The sequence below is a fragment of the Patagioenas fasciata genome, chromosome 29, assembly GCF_037038585.1.
Source record: "Patagioenas fasciata isolate bPatFas1 chromosome 29, bPatFas1.hap1, whole genome shotgun sequence".
NCBI lineage: Eukaryota > Metazoa > Chordata > Aves > Columbiformes > Columbidae > Patagioenas > Patagioenas fasciata.
In genome coordinates, this window is record NC_092548.1 from 5536971 (window position 1) to 5550339 (window position 13369).

Sequence of the window (13369 nt, forward strand, 5' to 3'; positions counted from 1 at the left end):
ACCCCAAAACCCCCTGAACCCCCACCCCGAATCCCCTGACCCCCCGCCCCGAACCCCCAAACCCCACCTGAACCCCCCCCCCCCCAAACACCCCCTGACCCTCCCAACCTGAACCCCTGGGAGCCCCAACCACCCCCCAGGACCCCAAAACCCCCCCTGAACCCCCAAATCCCACCGCCCTGACCCCCCCAAAACCCCCTGACCCCCCCAAATCCCCCCGACCCCCCCAAACTGGGATTTCCCCCCCAAAATTGGGAGCTGGGCCAGTAAAAAAGTCTTTATTTGCATTAAAAAAAAGCCTTAAAAACACCCCCCCACACCGAGGGGGCGTGGCCAAGCCAAAGGGGGCGGGGCCAGAGCGAGGGGCGGGGCTTAGCGTGGTGGGCGAGGTTTCTCATGGGGCGTGGCTAAAAGCGCGCTGGCGGGATTGTGGGCGGGGCAATGGGGATGGGGCGTGGCTTTGCTTGCCAGCATGGTGGGCGTGGAGGGTGGGCGTGGCCTCCAGCCCCCAAGGGGCGGAGTCAGTCCGAGTCTGGCCCCTCCCCCTTGAGCAGCAGCTTCTTCCCATTGCGGGGAACCAGCCCCTCCCCTCGCGGGCGGCGACCTTTGACCCTGGGGGGGGGGATATGGGGGAGGGGTCAGGGACCCAGGCGTCCGGGACCCCCCCCTCCCCAACTCCTAAAGGGGACCCAGGCATCCGGGAACCCCCCCCCTACTCCTAAAGGGGACCCAGGCATCCGGGAGCTCCCCAGAAAAGGGGACCCAGGTGTCCGAGACCCCCCCACGAAGGGACCCAGGCGTCCGGGAACCCCCCACCAACCCCTAAAAGGGACCCAGGCATACCCCTCTGTCCATCCCCCACCCTAGCAGGACCCACGAGTCCGAGTTTCCCCCCACCCAAGGGACCCAGGAGTCCGGGGGAGGACCCAGGAGTTCTAGGGGGGGACCCAGGCGTCCGGGAGGGACCCAGGCGTCCGGGGGTGACACTCACGGGCGTGGCGCTGCCCCTCCCCCCTCGGCCGCCTCCAGCGCCTCGTTAATCTCCTTCAGCATCTCGTAACGACGGCGCCCCCGGACCTGCCCCCCCCCAAAAACAAAGTAAGGGACCCAGGCGTCCGGGAGGGACCCAGGAGTCCGGGAGGGACCCAGGAGCTCAGGGGGACCCAGGCGTCCAGGAGGGACCCAGGAGTCCGGGAGGGCCCCAGGCATCGAGTTCAGGGGGGACCCAGGAGTTCGGGGGGGGACCCAGGAGTTCAGGGGGACCCAGGAGTTCGGGAGGGACCCAGAGACCCCTTGAGGGACCCAGGAGTGCAGGGGGGACCCAGGAGCTCAGGGGGACCCAGGAGTTCGGGAGGGCCCAGGAGTTCAGGGGGGACCCAGGAGCTCAGGGGGACCCAGGCATCTGGGAGGGACCCAGGCGTCCGGGAGGGACCCAGGAGTTCGGGGGGGACCCAGAGACCCCTTGAGGGACCCAGGAGTTCAAGGGGACCCAGGCGTCCGGGAAGGACCCAGGAGTTCGGGAGGGACCCAGGAGTTCAGGGGGGACCCAGGAGTTCGGGAGGGACCCAGGAGTTCGGGAGGGACCCAGGCATCGAGTTCAGGGGGGACCCAGGAGTTCGGGGGGGGACCCAGGAGTTCAGGGGGGACCCAGAGACCCCTTGAGGGACCCAGGAGTTCAAGGGAACCCAGGCATCCGGGAGGGACCCAGGAGTTCAGAAGGGACCCAGGCATCCGGGAATGTCGTACCCCAACCCACTCACCCCATAGGGACCCCCAAATCCCCCCTGGTCCCCCCAAAACCTGCAGCACGAAGGTTTCGCTCTCGGGGTTCAGGAGCCGCTTCTTGGAGCCATCGGGGGACTCAGGCTGGGGGGGCAGCACTGGGGGAGGAGCAGGGATGGGACCCAGGCGTCCGGGAGGGACCCAGGCGTCCGGGAGGACCCAGGAGTTCAGGGGGACCCAGGAGTTCGGGAGGGACCCACAGACCCCTTTAGGGACTCAGGTGGCCAGGGGGGACCCAGGAGTTCGGGGGAGGGACCCAGGAGTTCGGGGAGGGACCCAGGAGTTCGGGGGAGGGACCCAGGAGTTCGGGGGAGGGACCCTGGCCCCGCCCCCTCCTCCCTGACCACTCCCCTTCTTTAAGCCCGCCCACCCTCTGAACACGCCCCCTCCACCCTGGCCCCACCCCCTCCTCCCTGACCCCTCCCCTTCTTTAAACCCGCCCATCCTCTGACCACGCCCCCTCCACCCTGGCCCCGCCCCCCTCCTCCCTGACCCCTCCCCTTCTTCTTTAACCCCGCCCCTCCTCTGACCACACCCCCTCTTCCCAAGCCCCACCCCCACCTCACTAACCCCTCCCCTTCTTTAACCCCGCCCTCTCATCCCAGGCCCCTCCCCTACCCCACTAATCCCCTCCCCTTCTTTAACCCCGCCCATCCTCTGACCACGCCCCCTCCTCCCAAGCCCCGCCCCCACCTCACTATCCCCTCCCCTTCTTTAACCTCACCCATCCTCTGACCCCACCCCCTCCACCCAGGCTCCACCCCCACCTCACAAACCCCTCCCATTCTTTAATCCCGCCCCTCCCCCAGGCCCCGCCCATCCCGTGGCCCCGCCCCCACCTCTCTTGGCCCCGCCCCGTTTCCTGTTGTTCTCCTCCTCGATTCGCCGGTCCCGCCCGGGACACGCGCAGACGCGAACCTCGAAACAGCGGCGGCCCAGGAGCTGCCCCCTGCAGGGCGGGAGGAGCTCACCGGGGACCCAGGAGTTCGGGGGGACCCAGGAGTTCGGGAGGGACCCAGGAGTCCAGGGTGGGGGGGTCACAAAGGGTGAAGGGGGACCCAGGCGTTCGGGAGGGACCCAGGCGTTCGGGAGGGACCCAGGAGCCTGAGGGGACCCAGGAGTTCAGGAGGGGACCCAGGAGTTCGGGGGGACCCAGGAGTTCGGGGGGGACCCAGGAGTTCGGGGGGACCCAGGAGTTCGGGGGGGGACCCAGGAGTTCGGGGGGGGACCCAGGAGCCCAGGGGGACCCAGGAGTTCAAGAGGGACCCAGGAGTTCGGGAGGGGACCCAGGAGTTCGGGAGGGACCCAGGAGTTCGGGGAGGGACCCAGGAGTTCGGGGAGGGACGCAGGAGTTCGGGAGGGGACCCAGGAGTTCGGGAGGGACCCAGGAGTTCGGGAGGGGACCCAGGAGTTCGGGAGGGACCCAGGAGTTCGGGAGGGGACCCAGGAGTTCGGGAGGGGACCCAGGAGTTCGGGAGGGGACCCAGGAGTTCGGGGGGGGACCCAGGAGTTCAAGAGGGACCCAGGACTTCGGGGGGGGACCCAGGAGTTCGGGAAGGACCCAGGAGTTCGGGAGGGACCCAGGAGTTCGGGAGGGACCCAGGAGTTCGGGAGGGGACCCAGGAGTTCGGGAGGGGACCCAGGAGTTCGGGAGGGACCCAGGAGTTCGGGAGGGGACCCAGGAGTTCGGGAGGGGACCCAGGAGTTCGGGGAGGGACCCAGGAGTTCAGGGAGGGACCCAGGAGTTCGGGAGGGACCCAGGAGTTCGGGGAGGGACCCAGGAGTTCGGGAGGGACCCAGGAGTTCAGGAGGGACCCAGGAGTTCAGGAAGGGACCCAGGAGTTCGGGAGGGGACCCAGGAGTTCGGGGAGGGACCCAGGAGTTCGGGGAGGGACCCAGGAGTTCGGGAGGGGACCCAGGAGTTCAGGAAGGGACCCAGGAGTTCGGGAGGGGACCCAGGAGTTCGGGAGGGACCCAGGAGTTCGGGAGGGGACCCAGGCGTCCGGGACGGGGTGGGGGTCTCACCGCGGCCCCTCCAGGGTGACGATGGCCAGGATGGGGCGCCGGTTCATCCCCCCCATGCAGCTGCTGTTGCACATGAAGCTGTACAGGACGGTGGTGCAGTCCGAGCCCACCTGGGGGGACATGGGGGTATTGGGGGGGGGGGACACCCCAAAAACCCCCCCGGACACCCCCACCCACCCCCGGCTCTGGAAACACCCAAAAAGTCCTCAAAATAGCCCAAAAAGATCCCTCAAAATAGCCCAAAAAACAGCCCCAAAATCCCCCCAAATCCCCCCAAAAAACACCCCAAAGGTCCCCCCAAAAAACTCCAAAGAACACCCCAAAAATCCCCCCAAAATACCTCAAAGAACACCCCAAAAAGCCCCAAAATACCCCCAAAAGCACCTCCAAAAACTTCAAAAAACACCCCAAAAATCTCCCCAAAATACCCCAAAAAACACCCCCAAAAACCTCAAAAAACACCCCAAAATGCCCCAAAACATCCCTAAAAACACCCCAAAATGCCCCAAAATACCTCAAAAGACACCCCAAAAATCTCCCCAAATACCCCAAAAAACACCCCAAAAAACTCCCCAAAATACCCAAAAAAACACCCCAAAAATCCACCCAAAATACCCCAAAAAACACCCCAAAAATCCCCCAAATAACACCAAAAAACACCCCAAAAACTTCAAAAAACACCCCAAAAATCTCCCCAAAATACCCCAAAAAACACCCCAAAGGTCCCCCCAAAATACCCCGAAAAACACCCCAAAATGCCCCAAAATACCTCAAAAAACACCCCAAAATGCCCCAAAATACCTCAAAGAACACCCCAAAATGCCCCAAAACACCCCCAAAACCACCCCAAAGGTCCCCCCAAAATACCCCAAAGAACACCCCCAAAAACCTCAAAAAACCCCCCAAAAATCCCCCAAAAAACACCCCCAAAAAACTCAAAAAACACCCCAAAAATCCCAAAATACCTCAAAAAACACCCCAAAATGCCCCAAAATACCCCAAAAATCCCCCAAAATACCCCAAAAACCACCCAAAAGATCCCCCAAAAATCCCCCCAAAAACACCCCATAAATCCCCCCAAATACCCCAAAAATCCCCCAAAATTCCCCTAAATACCCCAAAAAATCCCCCAAAAATCCCCCAAAATCCTCCAAAAACCACCAAAAATCCACCAAAAAAATCCCCCCCCAAAAAACCCAAAAAATATCCCAAAATCCCCCCAAAAACAGCAACAAATTTCCCCAAAGTCCCCCAAAAAACACCCAAAAAATTCCCCAAAAAACACAAAATAATCCCCCAAAATATCCCAAAAACCACCCAAAAACCCCAAAAAACCCCCAAAACCACCAAAAAAAGCCCCAAAAACTCCCCCAAACCCCCTCCCCAAAATCTGCCCAAAAAACCCCCCCAAAATCCCAAACCCCCCCAAAAATCACCCCCAAAAAAACCCCAAAAGGCCCCAAAAAACCCCCAGCAAAACCAACCCCCCCAGGCACCCAAAACCACCCCAAAACCCCCCAAAAATGCCCCAAATCCCCCCAAAATGCCCTAAAAATGCCCCCAAATACCCCCACCCCCACCCCAGGGGGACATTTGGGGTCTGGGGGGGTATTTTTGGGGTGAAAAGTGGGGATTTTGGGGCTGATTTTGGGGGCGAAAAGGGCGGATTTGAGGGGTTTTTGGGTGGCGAAAAGGGCGGATTTGGAGGCCCCAGGGGGGTATTTTGGGGGCGAAAAAGGGGTATTTGGGGTTCGGGGGGGTATTTTGGGGTGAAAAGGGGGTATTTTGGGGTCAGGGGGGTTGGTTTTGGGGTGAAAAAGGTGGATTTTGGGGTCACCTCGGGGGGTTCGTAGGGAACGGCCACGCTGTGTCTCTTGGTGGTCTCATCGTCCTGGTAGCGGGCCTGGGGGTTCCCCTCAACCCGGATCAGGTGCTGGGGGGGGGCCTGGCCTGGATGGGGGTTCCTCAGTCACCCCAAAATCCCCCCGAACCCCAAACCAACCCCCCTGAACCCCAAACCCTCCCCTGAACCCCAAAACCCCCCTGGACACCCCCCCAAAACCCTCCTGAACCCCCCAAATTCTCCATGAAACCCCAAACCCCACCCTGGGCCTTCCCCTGAACGTGGATGTGGTGCTGAGGGGGAGGGTGGTTTGGGGGGCTCCCTCGGTCACCCCAAATTTCCCCTGAACCCCAAACCCACTCCCCTGAACCCCAAACCCTCCCCTGAACCCCAAAACCCCCCTGGACACTCCCCCAAAACCCCCCTGAGATCCCCAAAATCACCCTGAAACCCCCAAACCCTTCCATCCCTGGGCCTGGGGTTTCCCCTCCACCCAGATCAGGTGCTGGGGGGGGGCCTGGCCTGGATGGGGGTTCCTCAGTCACCCCAAAATCCCCCCAAACCCCAAACCCACCCCCCTGAACCCCAAACCCTCCCCTGAACCCCAAAACCCCCCTGGACACCCCCCCAAAAGCCCCCTGAACCCCCCAAATTCTCCCTGAACCCCCCAAACCCCTCTCTGGGTCTGGGCCTTCCCCAATGAGATGCTGGGGGGGGGGGGGCTGGTTTAGGGGGGCTCCCTCAGTCACCCCAAAATCCCCCCGAACCCCAAACCCACCCCCCTGAACCCCAAACCCTCCCCTGAACCCCAAAACCCCCCTGGACACCCTCCCAAAACCCCCAAATTCTCCCTGAAACCCCCCTGGGCCTGGTGGGTTCCCCTCAACACAAACCCCCCAATGTCCCCATTGACCCCAATGTCCCCAACACCCCAATGTCCCCAATACCCCCATCGCCCCCAATGTCCCCAACACCCCCGTTGCCCCCAATGTCCCCAACGCTCCCATTGTCCCCAATGTGCCCCATAACCCCCAATAGCCCCAATGCCCCCATTACCCCCAATGTCCCAAACACCCCCATTGCCCCCAACACCCCCAATCACCCCAATGTCCCCATTGCCCCCAATGTCCCCATTGCCCCAAATGTCCCCAATGTCCCCATTGCCCCCAATGACCCCCCAAAGCCACCAATACTCCAAATGACCCCAATATCCCCCATGTCCCCATTAGCCCCAATCACCCCGATGTCCCAAACACCCCCAATGTCCCCATTGACCCCAAATGACCCCACTGACCCCAATGCCTCCATTGACCCCAATGTCCCCATTGACCCCAATGCCTCCATTGACCCCAATGCCCCCATTACCCCCAATGCCCCCATTGACCCCAATGACCCCCCAGAACCCCCAATGACCCCAATACCCCCAGTGTCCCCACTACCCCCAATGACCCCAATACCCCCATTGACCCCGATGTCCCCATTGACCCCAATGTCCCCATTGACCCCAATGCCCCCATTGACCCCAATGCCCCCATTGCCCCCATTACCCCCGATGTCCCCATTGACCCCAATGCCCGCAATGATCCCTCAGAGCCCCCAATGACCCCAATACCCCCAGTGTCCCCATTACCCCCAATGACCCCAATACCCCCATTACCCCCAATGTCCCCATTGACCCCAATGCCCCCATTGACCCCAATGTCCCCAATCACCCCCAATGTCCCGATAACCTCAGTGCCCCCAATGTCCCCATTGACCTCAATGACCCCCCAGAGCCCCCATTACCCCAATGTCCCCATTGACCCCAATGTCCCCATTGCCCCCAATGTCCCCACTGACCCCAATGCCCCCATTGACCCCAATGACCCCCCAGAGCCCCCAATGACCCCAATGCCCCAGGGTCCCCATTACCCCCAATGACCCCAATACCCCCATTGACCCCGATGTCCCCATTGACCCCAATGTCCCCAATAGCCCCAGTGTCCCCAATACCCCCAATGACCCCAATGCCCCCATTGACCCCGATGTCCCCAATGTCCCCATTACCCCCAATGTCCCCATTGACTCCAATGCCCCCATTGACCCCAATGACCCCTCAGAGCCCCCAATGACCCCAATATCCCCAGTGTCCCCATTACCCCCAATGTCCCCATTGACCCCAATACCCCCAATGACTCCGATGCCCCCACTGACCCCAATGTCCCCATTGCCCCCATTACCCCCAATGTCCCCGATGTCCCCATTGACCCCAATGCCCGCAATGATCCCTCAGAGCCCCCAATGACCCCAATACCCCCAGTGTCCCCATTACCCCCAATGACCCCATTGACCCCAATACCCCCAATGACTCCGATGCCCCCATTGACCCCAATGTCCCCATTGCCCCCATTACCCCCAATGTCCCCGATGTCCCCATTGACCCCAATGCCCGCAATGATCCCTCAGAGCCCCCAATGACCCCAATACCCCCAGTGTCCCCATTACCCCCAATGACCCCAATACCCCCATTACCCCCAATGTCCCCATTGACCCCAATGCCCCCATTGACCCCAATGTCCCCAATCACCCCCAATGTCCCGATAACCTCAGTGCCCCCAATGTCCCCATTGACCTCAATGACCCCCCAGAGCCCCCATTACCCCAATGTCCCCATTGACCCCAATGTCCCCATTGCCCCCAATGTCCCCATTGACCCCAATGCCCCCATTGACCCCAATGACCCCTCAGAGCCCCCAATGACCCCAATACCCCCAGTGTCCCCATTACCACCAGTGTCCCCAATACCCCCATTGACCCCAATGACCCCCCAGAGCCCCCAATGACCCCAATGCCCCAGCGTCCCCATTGCCCCCAATGACCCCAATACCCCCATTGACCTCGATGTCCCCATTGACCCCAATGTCCCCATTGACCCCATTACCCCCAATGTCCCCATTACCCCCATTGACCCCAATGTCCCCAATCACCCCAACATCCCCAACACCCCCATTGCCCCCAATGGCCCCATTACCCCCAATGCCCCCAACACCCCCATTGTCCCCACCACCCCGGGGGTCCTCACCGTCACCGCCGCCCCTCTCGTGGTGGGGACACCTCCTCACCACCTCGGCCACGTGCTCCGATTTCTTGTAGACGGCGATGGCGCGAAGCAGCGAACCGGGGGGCGGGGGGACCCCCACCCGCACCTGCACCGGGCACGGCTTGGCCAGCCGGCAGAACAGCTTGTTCAGCACCGGCGAGAACTGCGGACACACGGACAGACGGACGCCTGGGGTCCTCAGCTGCACCCCGGACGCCTGGGTCCCTTAGTTGGGACTCACACCCGGACACCTGGGTCCCCTTTCTAGGACCCCCCCATAGTGCCTGGATGACCCCAGGACGCCTGGGTCCCCTTTCTAGGACCCCCCCATAGTGCCTGAATGACCCCGGACGCCTGGGCCCCCTTTCTAGGACCCCCCCATAGTGCCTGGATGACCCCGGACGCCTGGGTCCCCTTTCTAGGACCCCCCCCAAGACGCCTGGGTCCCCTTTCTAGGACCCCCCCCATAGGGCCTGGATGACCCCCGGACGCCTGGGTCCCCTTTCTAGGACCCCCCCATAGTGCCTGAATGACCCCGGACGCCTGGGTCCCCTTTCTAGGACCCCCCCATAGTGCCTGGATGACCCCCGGACGCCTGGGTCCCCTTTCTAGGACCCCCCCATAGTGCCTGGATGACCCCGGACGCCTGGGTACCCTTTCTAGGACCCCCCCATAGTGCCTGGATGACCCCCAGACGCCTGGGTCCCCTTTCTAGGACCCCCCCATAGGGCCTGGATGACCCCAGGACGCCTGGGTCCCCTTTCTAGGACCCCCCCATAGGGCCTGGATGACCCCGGACGCCTGGGTCCCCTTTCTAGGACCCCCCCATAGGGCCTGGATGACCCCCGGACGCCTGGGTCCCCTTTCTAGGACCCCCCCGAATGCCTGGGTCCCCTTTCTAGGACCACCCCGGACGCCTGGGTCCCCTTTCTAGGACCCCCCCATAGGGCCTGGATGACCCCCGGACGCCTGGGTCCCCTTTCTAGGACCCCCCCATAGTGCCTGGGTCCCCTTTCTAGGAACCCCCCCCAGGACGCCTGGGTCCCCTTTCTAGGACCCCCCCATAGTGCCTGAATGACCCCGGACGCCTGGGTCCCCTTTCTAGGACCCCCCCCAGGACGCCTGGGTCCCCTGGTTGGGTCCCTCCCGAACTCCTGGGTCCCCCCCGAACTCCTGGGTCCCCCCGAACTCCTGGGTCCCCCCGAACCCCTTGGGCCCCCTGAACCCCTTGGGCCCCCCGAACCCCTGGGTCCCCCCGAACCCCTTGGTCCCTCCCGAACGCCTGGGTCCCCCCGAACGCCTGGGTCCCCCCCGGACTCACGGTGCAGGTGACGGACTTGGCGGTCCCAGCCTCCAGGAAGCCCAAGCGGAAGTCGTGGTGGCCCCCATAGTCCTCGGTGGACGGGACAACGGGGGAGGGGACGGCGGGGGGAGGGGGCTCCTCGGGGGGGGGTGGCACCAACACCCCCCCAGGGGGTGCTGGGGAGGGATCCAGGGGGCTCAGCTCCTGCTGGGGGGGGTGGGGAGGTTGTTAGGGGGCCCGGACGCCTGGGTCCCTCCGGGGGATCTCCCGGACGCCTGGGTCCCTCCTGGGGATCTCCCGGACGCCTGGGTCCCTTTCAGGGTCACCCGGATGCCTGGGTCCCCTTTTGTGCAAGGGTCTCAGGACGCCTGGGTCCCTTTTGGGGTCACCCGGACACCTGGGTCCCTTTTTGGAGGGGGATCACAGGACGCCTGGGTCCCTTTTGGAGGTCACCCGGACGCCTGGGTCCCTTTCGGGGTCACCCGGACACCTGGGTCCCTTTTTGGAGGGGGATCACAGGACGCCTGGGTCCCTTTTGGAGGTCACCCGGACGCCTGGGTCCCTTTCGGGGTCACCCGGACGCCTGGGTCCCCTTTTTGGAGGGGGATCACAGGACACTTGGGTCCCTTTTTGGTGGGGTCACCCAGACACCTGGGTCCATTTTTGGGTGTCCCCGGACGCCTGGGTCCCTTTTGGGGTCACCCCGGACGCCTGGGTCCCTTTTGGGGTCACCCGGACGCCTGGGTCCCCCCAACACTCACCCAATCCGGTGGCTCCTCGGTCAGCGAGTGGAGGTTTTCGGGGAGCCTGGGGGAGGGGCCAAGGTCAGAGGTCACCGGTGTGACCCCTCCCCCGAACTCCTGGGTCCCCCCCCCGAACTCCTGGGTCCCTCCCGAACGCCTGGGTCCCTCCCGAACGCCTGGGTCCCCCCACACTCACATGTTCCATAGGTCCAGGAACCCCTCGCCCCCCAACAGCGGCTCCAGCTCCTCGGCCATGACGTCACCGGGGGGGGGGGGGGCGGGGGGGGAGGGGCGGAGGGGGGCGGGGCAGCGCCCGGACGCCTGGGTCCCCTCTGGGTTGGGGGGGGGAGAGGCCGCCCGGACGCCTGGGTCCCCTGGGATAGAGAACAGAGAAGAACGAGTTAAAGCAGCCGGACGCCTGGGTCCCTTTTGGGGGGGTCACCCGGACGCCTGGGTCCCTTTTGGGGGGGTCACCCGGATGCCTGGGTCCCTTTTTGGGGTCACCCGGACGCCTGGGTCCCTTTTGGGGGAATCACCCGGACGCCTGGGTCCCTTTTTAGGGTCACCCGGACGCCTGGGTCCCTTTTGGGGGGGTCACCCGGACGCCTGGGTCCCTTTTGGGGGGGTCACCCGGACGCCTGGGTCCCTTTTTGGGGTCACCCGGACGCCTGGGTCCCTTTTGGGGGAATCACCCGGACGCCTGGGTCCCTTTTGGGGGGGTCACCCGGACGCCTGGGTCCCTTTTGGGGGGGTCACCCGGACGCCTGGGTCCCTTTTTGGGGCTGGGGACCCCAGGTCCCCCTGCAGGTGACTCCGGGGGGGGGGGGCGTGGCCTCCCCAAGCCCCGCCCCCTCTCCCCAGAACCCCAACCCCATGGGGGACCCAGGCGTCCGGGTGACCCCAAAAGGGACCCAGGCGTCCGGGTGACCCCCGCCCCCAATCCCAATAAAGGGACCCAGGCGTCCGGGTGACCCCAAAAGGGACCCAGGCATCCGGGTGACCCCCCCCCCACCTCCCAATAAAGGGACCCAGGCATCCGGGTGACCCCAAAAAGGGACCCAGGCGTCCGGGTGCCCCCTCCCCTATGTCCCCCCTCCCCTCCTCCCCAGGGACCCAGGCGTTCGGGGGTGGGGGAGGGGACCCCCCCGGTACCTCCGGCCGCTCCCGCCGCCGCACGCGCTGGGGAATCCCCGATCCCGGCGTGCACCGCGCGGGAGGGGGCGGGGCTGAAGCCGCCGCCGCCATCTTGGAGTGGGCGGGGTCTGCCCTTAACCTGGAACCCGCCCGGACGCCTGGGTCCCTCCCCGGAACTCCTGGGTCCCTCCCCCGAACTCCTGGGTCCCTCCCCCGAACTTCTGCGTCCCTCCCGAACTCCTGGGTCCCCCTGAACTCCTGGGTCCCTCCCGCACTCCTGGGTCCCTCCCGCACTCCTGGGTCCCTCCCGAACTCCTGGGTCCCTCCCGATCTCCTGGGTCCCTCCCCCGAACTTCTGGGTCCCTCCCGAACTCCTGGGTCCCCCTGAACTCCTGGGTCCCCCTGAACTCCTGGGTCCCTCCCGCACTCCTGGGTCCCTCCCGAACTCCTGGGTCCACCCCCGAACTCCTGGGTCCCTCCCGCACTCCTGGGTCCCTCCCGATCTCCTGGGTCCCTCCCCCGATCTCCTGGGTCCCTCCCGAACTCCTGGGTCCACCCCCGAACTCCTGGGTCCCTCCCGCACTCCTGGGTCCCTCCCGATCTCCTGGGTCCCTCCCGATCTCCTGGGTCCCTCCCGCACTCCTGGGTCCCTCCCGATCTCCTGGGTCCCTCCCGAACTCCTGGGTCCCTCCCGAACTCCTGGGTCCACCCCCGAACTCCTGGGTCCCTCCCCGAACTCCCAAACTGGGAGCACTGGGACCTCCCCCACCAGTCCCAGTTCCCCCAGTAAGAGGCTCTGGGGTTACTGGGAACCCCAACCAGGGGCACTCCTGGGTCCCCTCCCAGTCACACCAGTGGGCCCAGTAAGACCAGTTCCAGCTGCTGGAGTCAGGGACACCGGGACCAGTTACACCCCAGTTACAACATCCCAGTTCATCCCAGTTGCACAACTGGGCCTGGGCCCCATCCCAGTTCACCCCAGTTCATCCTAGTTACAACATCCCAGACCATCCCAGTTCACCCCAGTTCCATCCCAGTTCACCCCAATTCATCCCAGTTCCATCCCAGTTCACCCCAGTCCATTCCAGTTCACCCCAGTTCACCCCAGCCCATTCCAGTTACAACATCCCAGCCCATCCCAGTTCACCCCAGTTCCATCCCAGTTCACCCCAATTCATCCCAGTTCCATCCCAGTTCACCCCAGCCCATTCCAGTTCACCCCAGTTCACCCCAGCCCATTCCAGTTCACCCCAGTTACACCCCAGCCCATTCCAGTTCACCCCAGTTCCATCCCAGTCCATCCCAGTTCACCCCAGTTCCACCCCAGTTCCATCCCAGTTCACCCCAGTTCCACCCCAGTTCCATCCCAGTTCACCCCAGTTCCACCCCAGTTCCATCCCAGTTCACCCCATTTCCACCCCAGTTCCATCCCAGTCCACCCCATTTCCATCTCAGTCCAT

General features: G+C 63.9%; 1 protein-coding gene across 2 annotated transcripts; it reads right to left on the bottom strand.

Moving 5' to 3' along the window:
- Positions 1 to 262: 262 nt before the first annotated feature.
- TP53 (tumor protein p53) lies at positions 263 to 12022 on the bottom strand. 2 transcript variants are annotated; one of them, XM_071800231.1, is made up of 11 exons: positions 11928 to 12022; positions 10972 to 11149; positions 10794 to 10839; positions 10051 to 10236; positions 8712 to 8892; positions 5645 to 5757; positions 3808 to 3917; positions 2622 to 2731; positions 1801 to 1880; positions 992 to 1077; positions 263 to 612 (listed from the first exon to the last, which is right to left on the bottom strand). In XM_071800231.1, the coding sequence occupies exons 2-11, from the start codon at positions 11028 to 11030 to the stop codon at positions 522 to 524; spliced, it is 1062 nt and encodes a 353-aa protein (XP_071656332.1). In that variant the 5' UTR covers positions 11031 to 11149; positions 11928 to 12022; the 3' UTR covers positions 263 to 521. The 2 variants fall into 2 exon arrangements, with proteins under 2 accessions (XP_071656332.1, XP_071656331.1); XM_071800230.1 differs by having other exon boundaries at positions 10051 to 10239.
- Positions 12023 to 13369: the final 1347 nt, after the last annotated feature.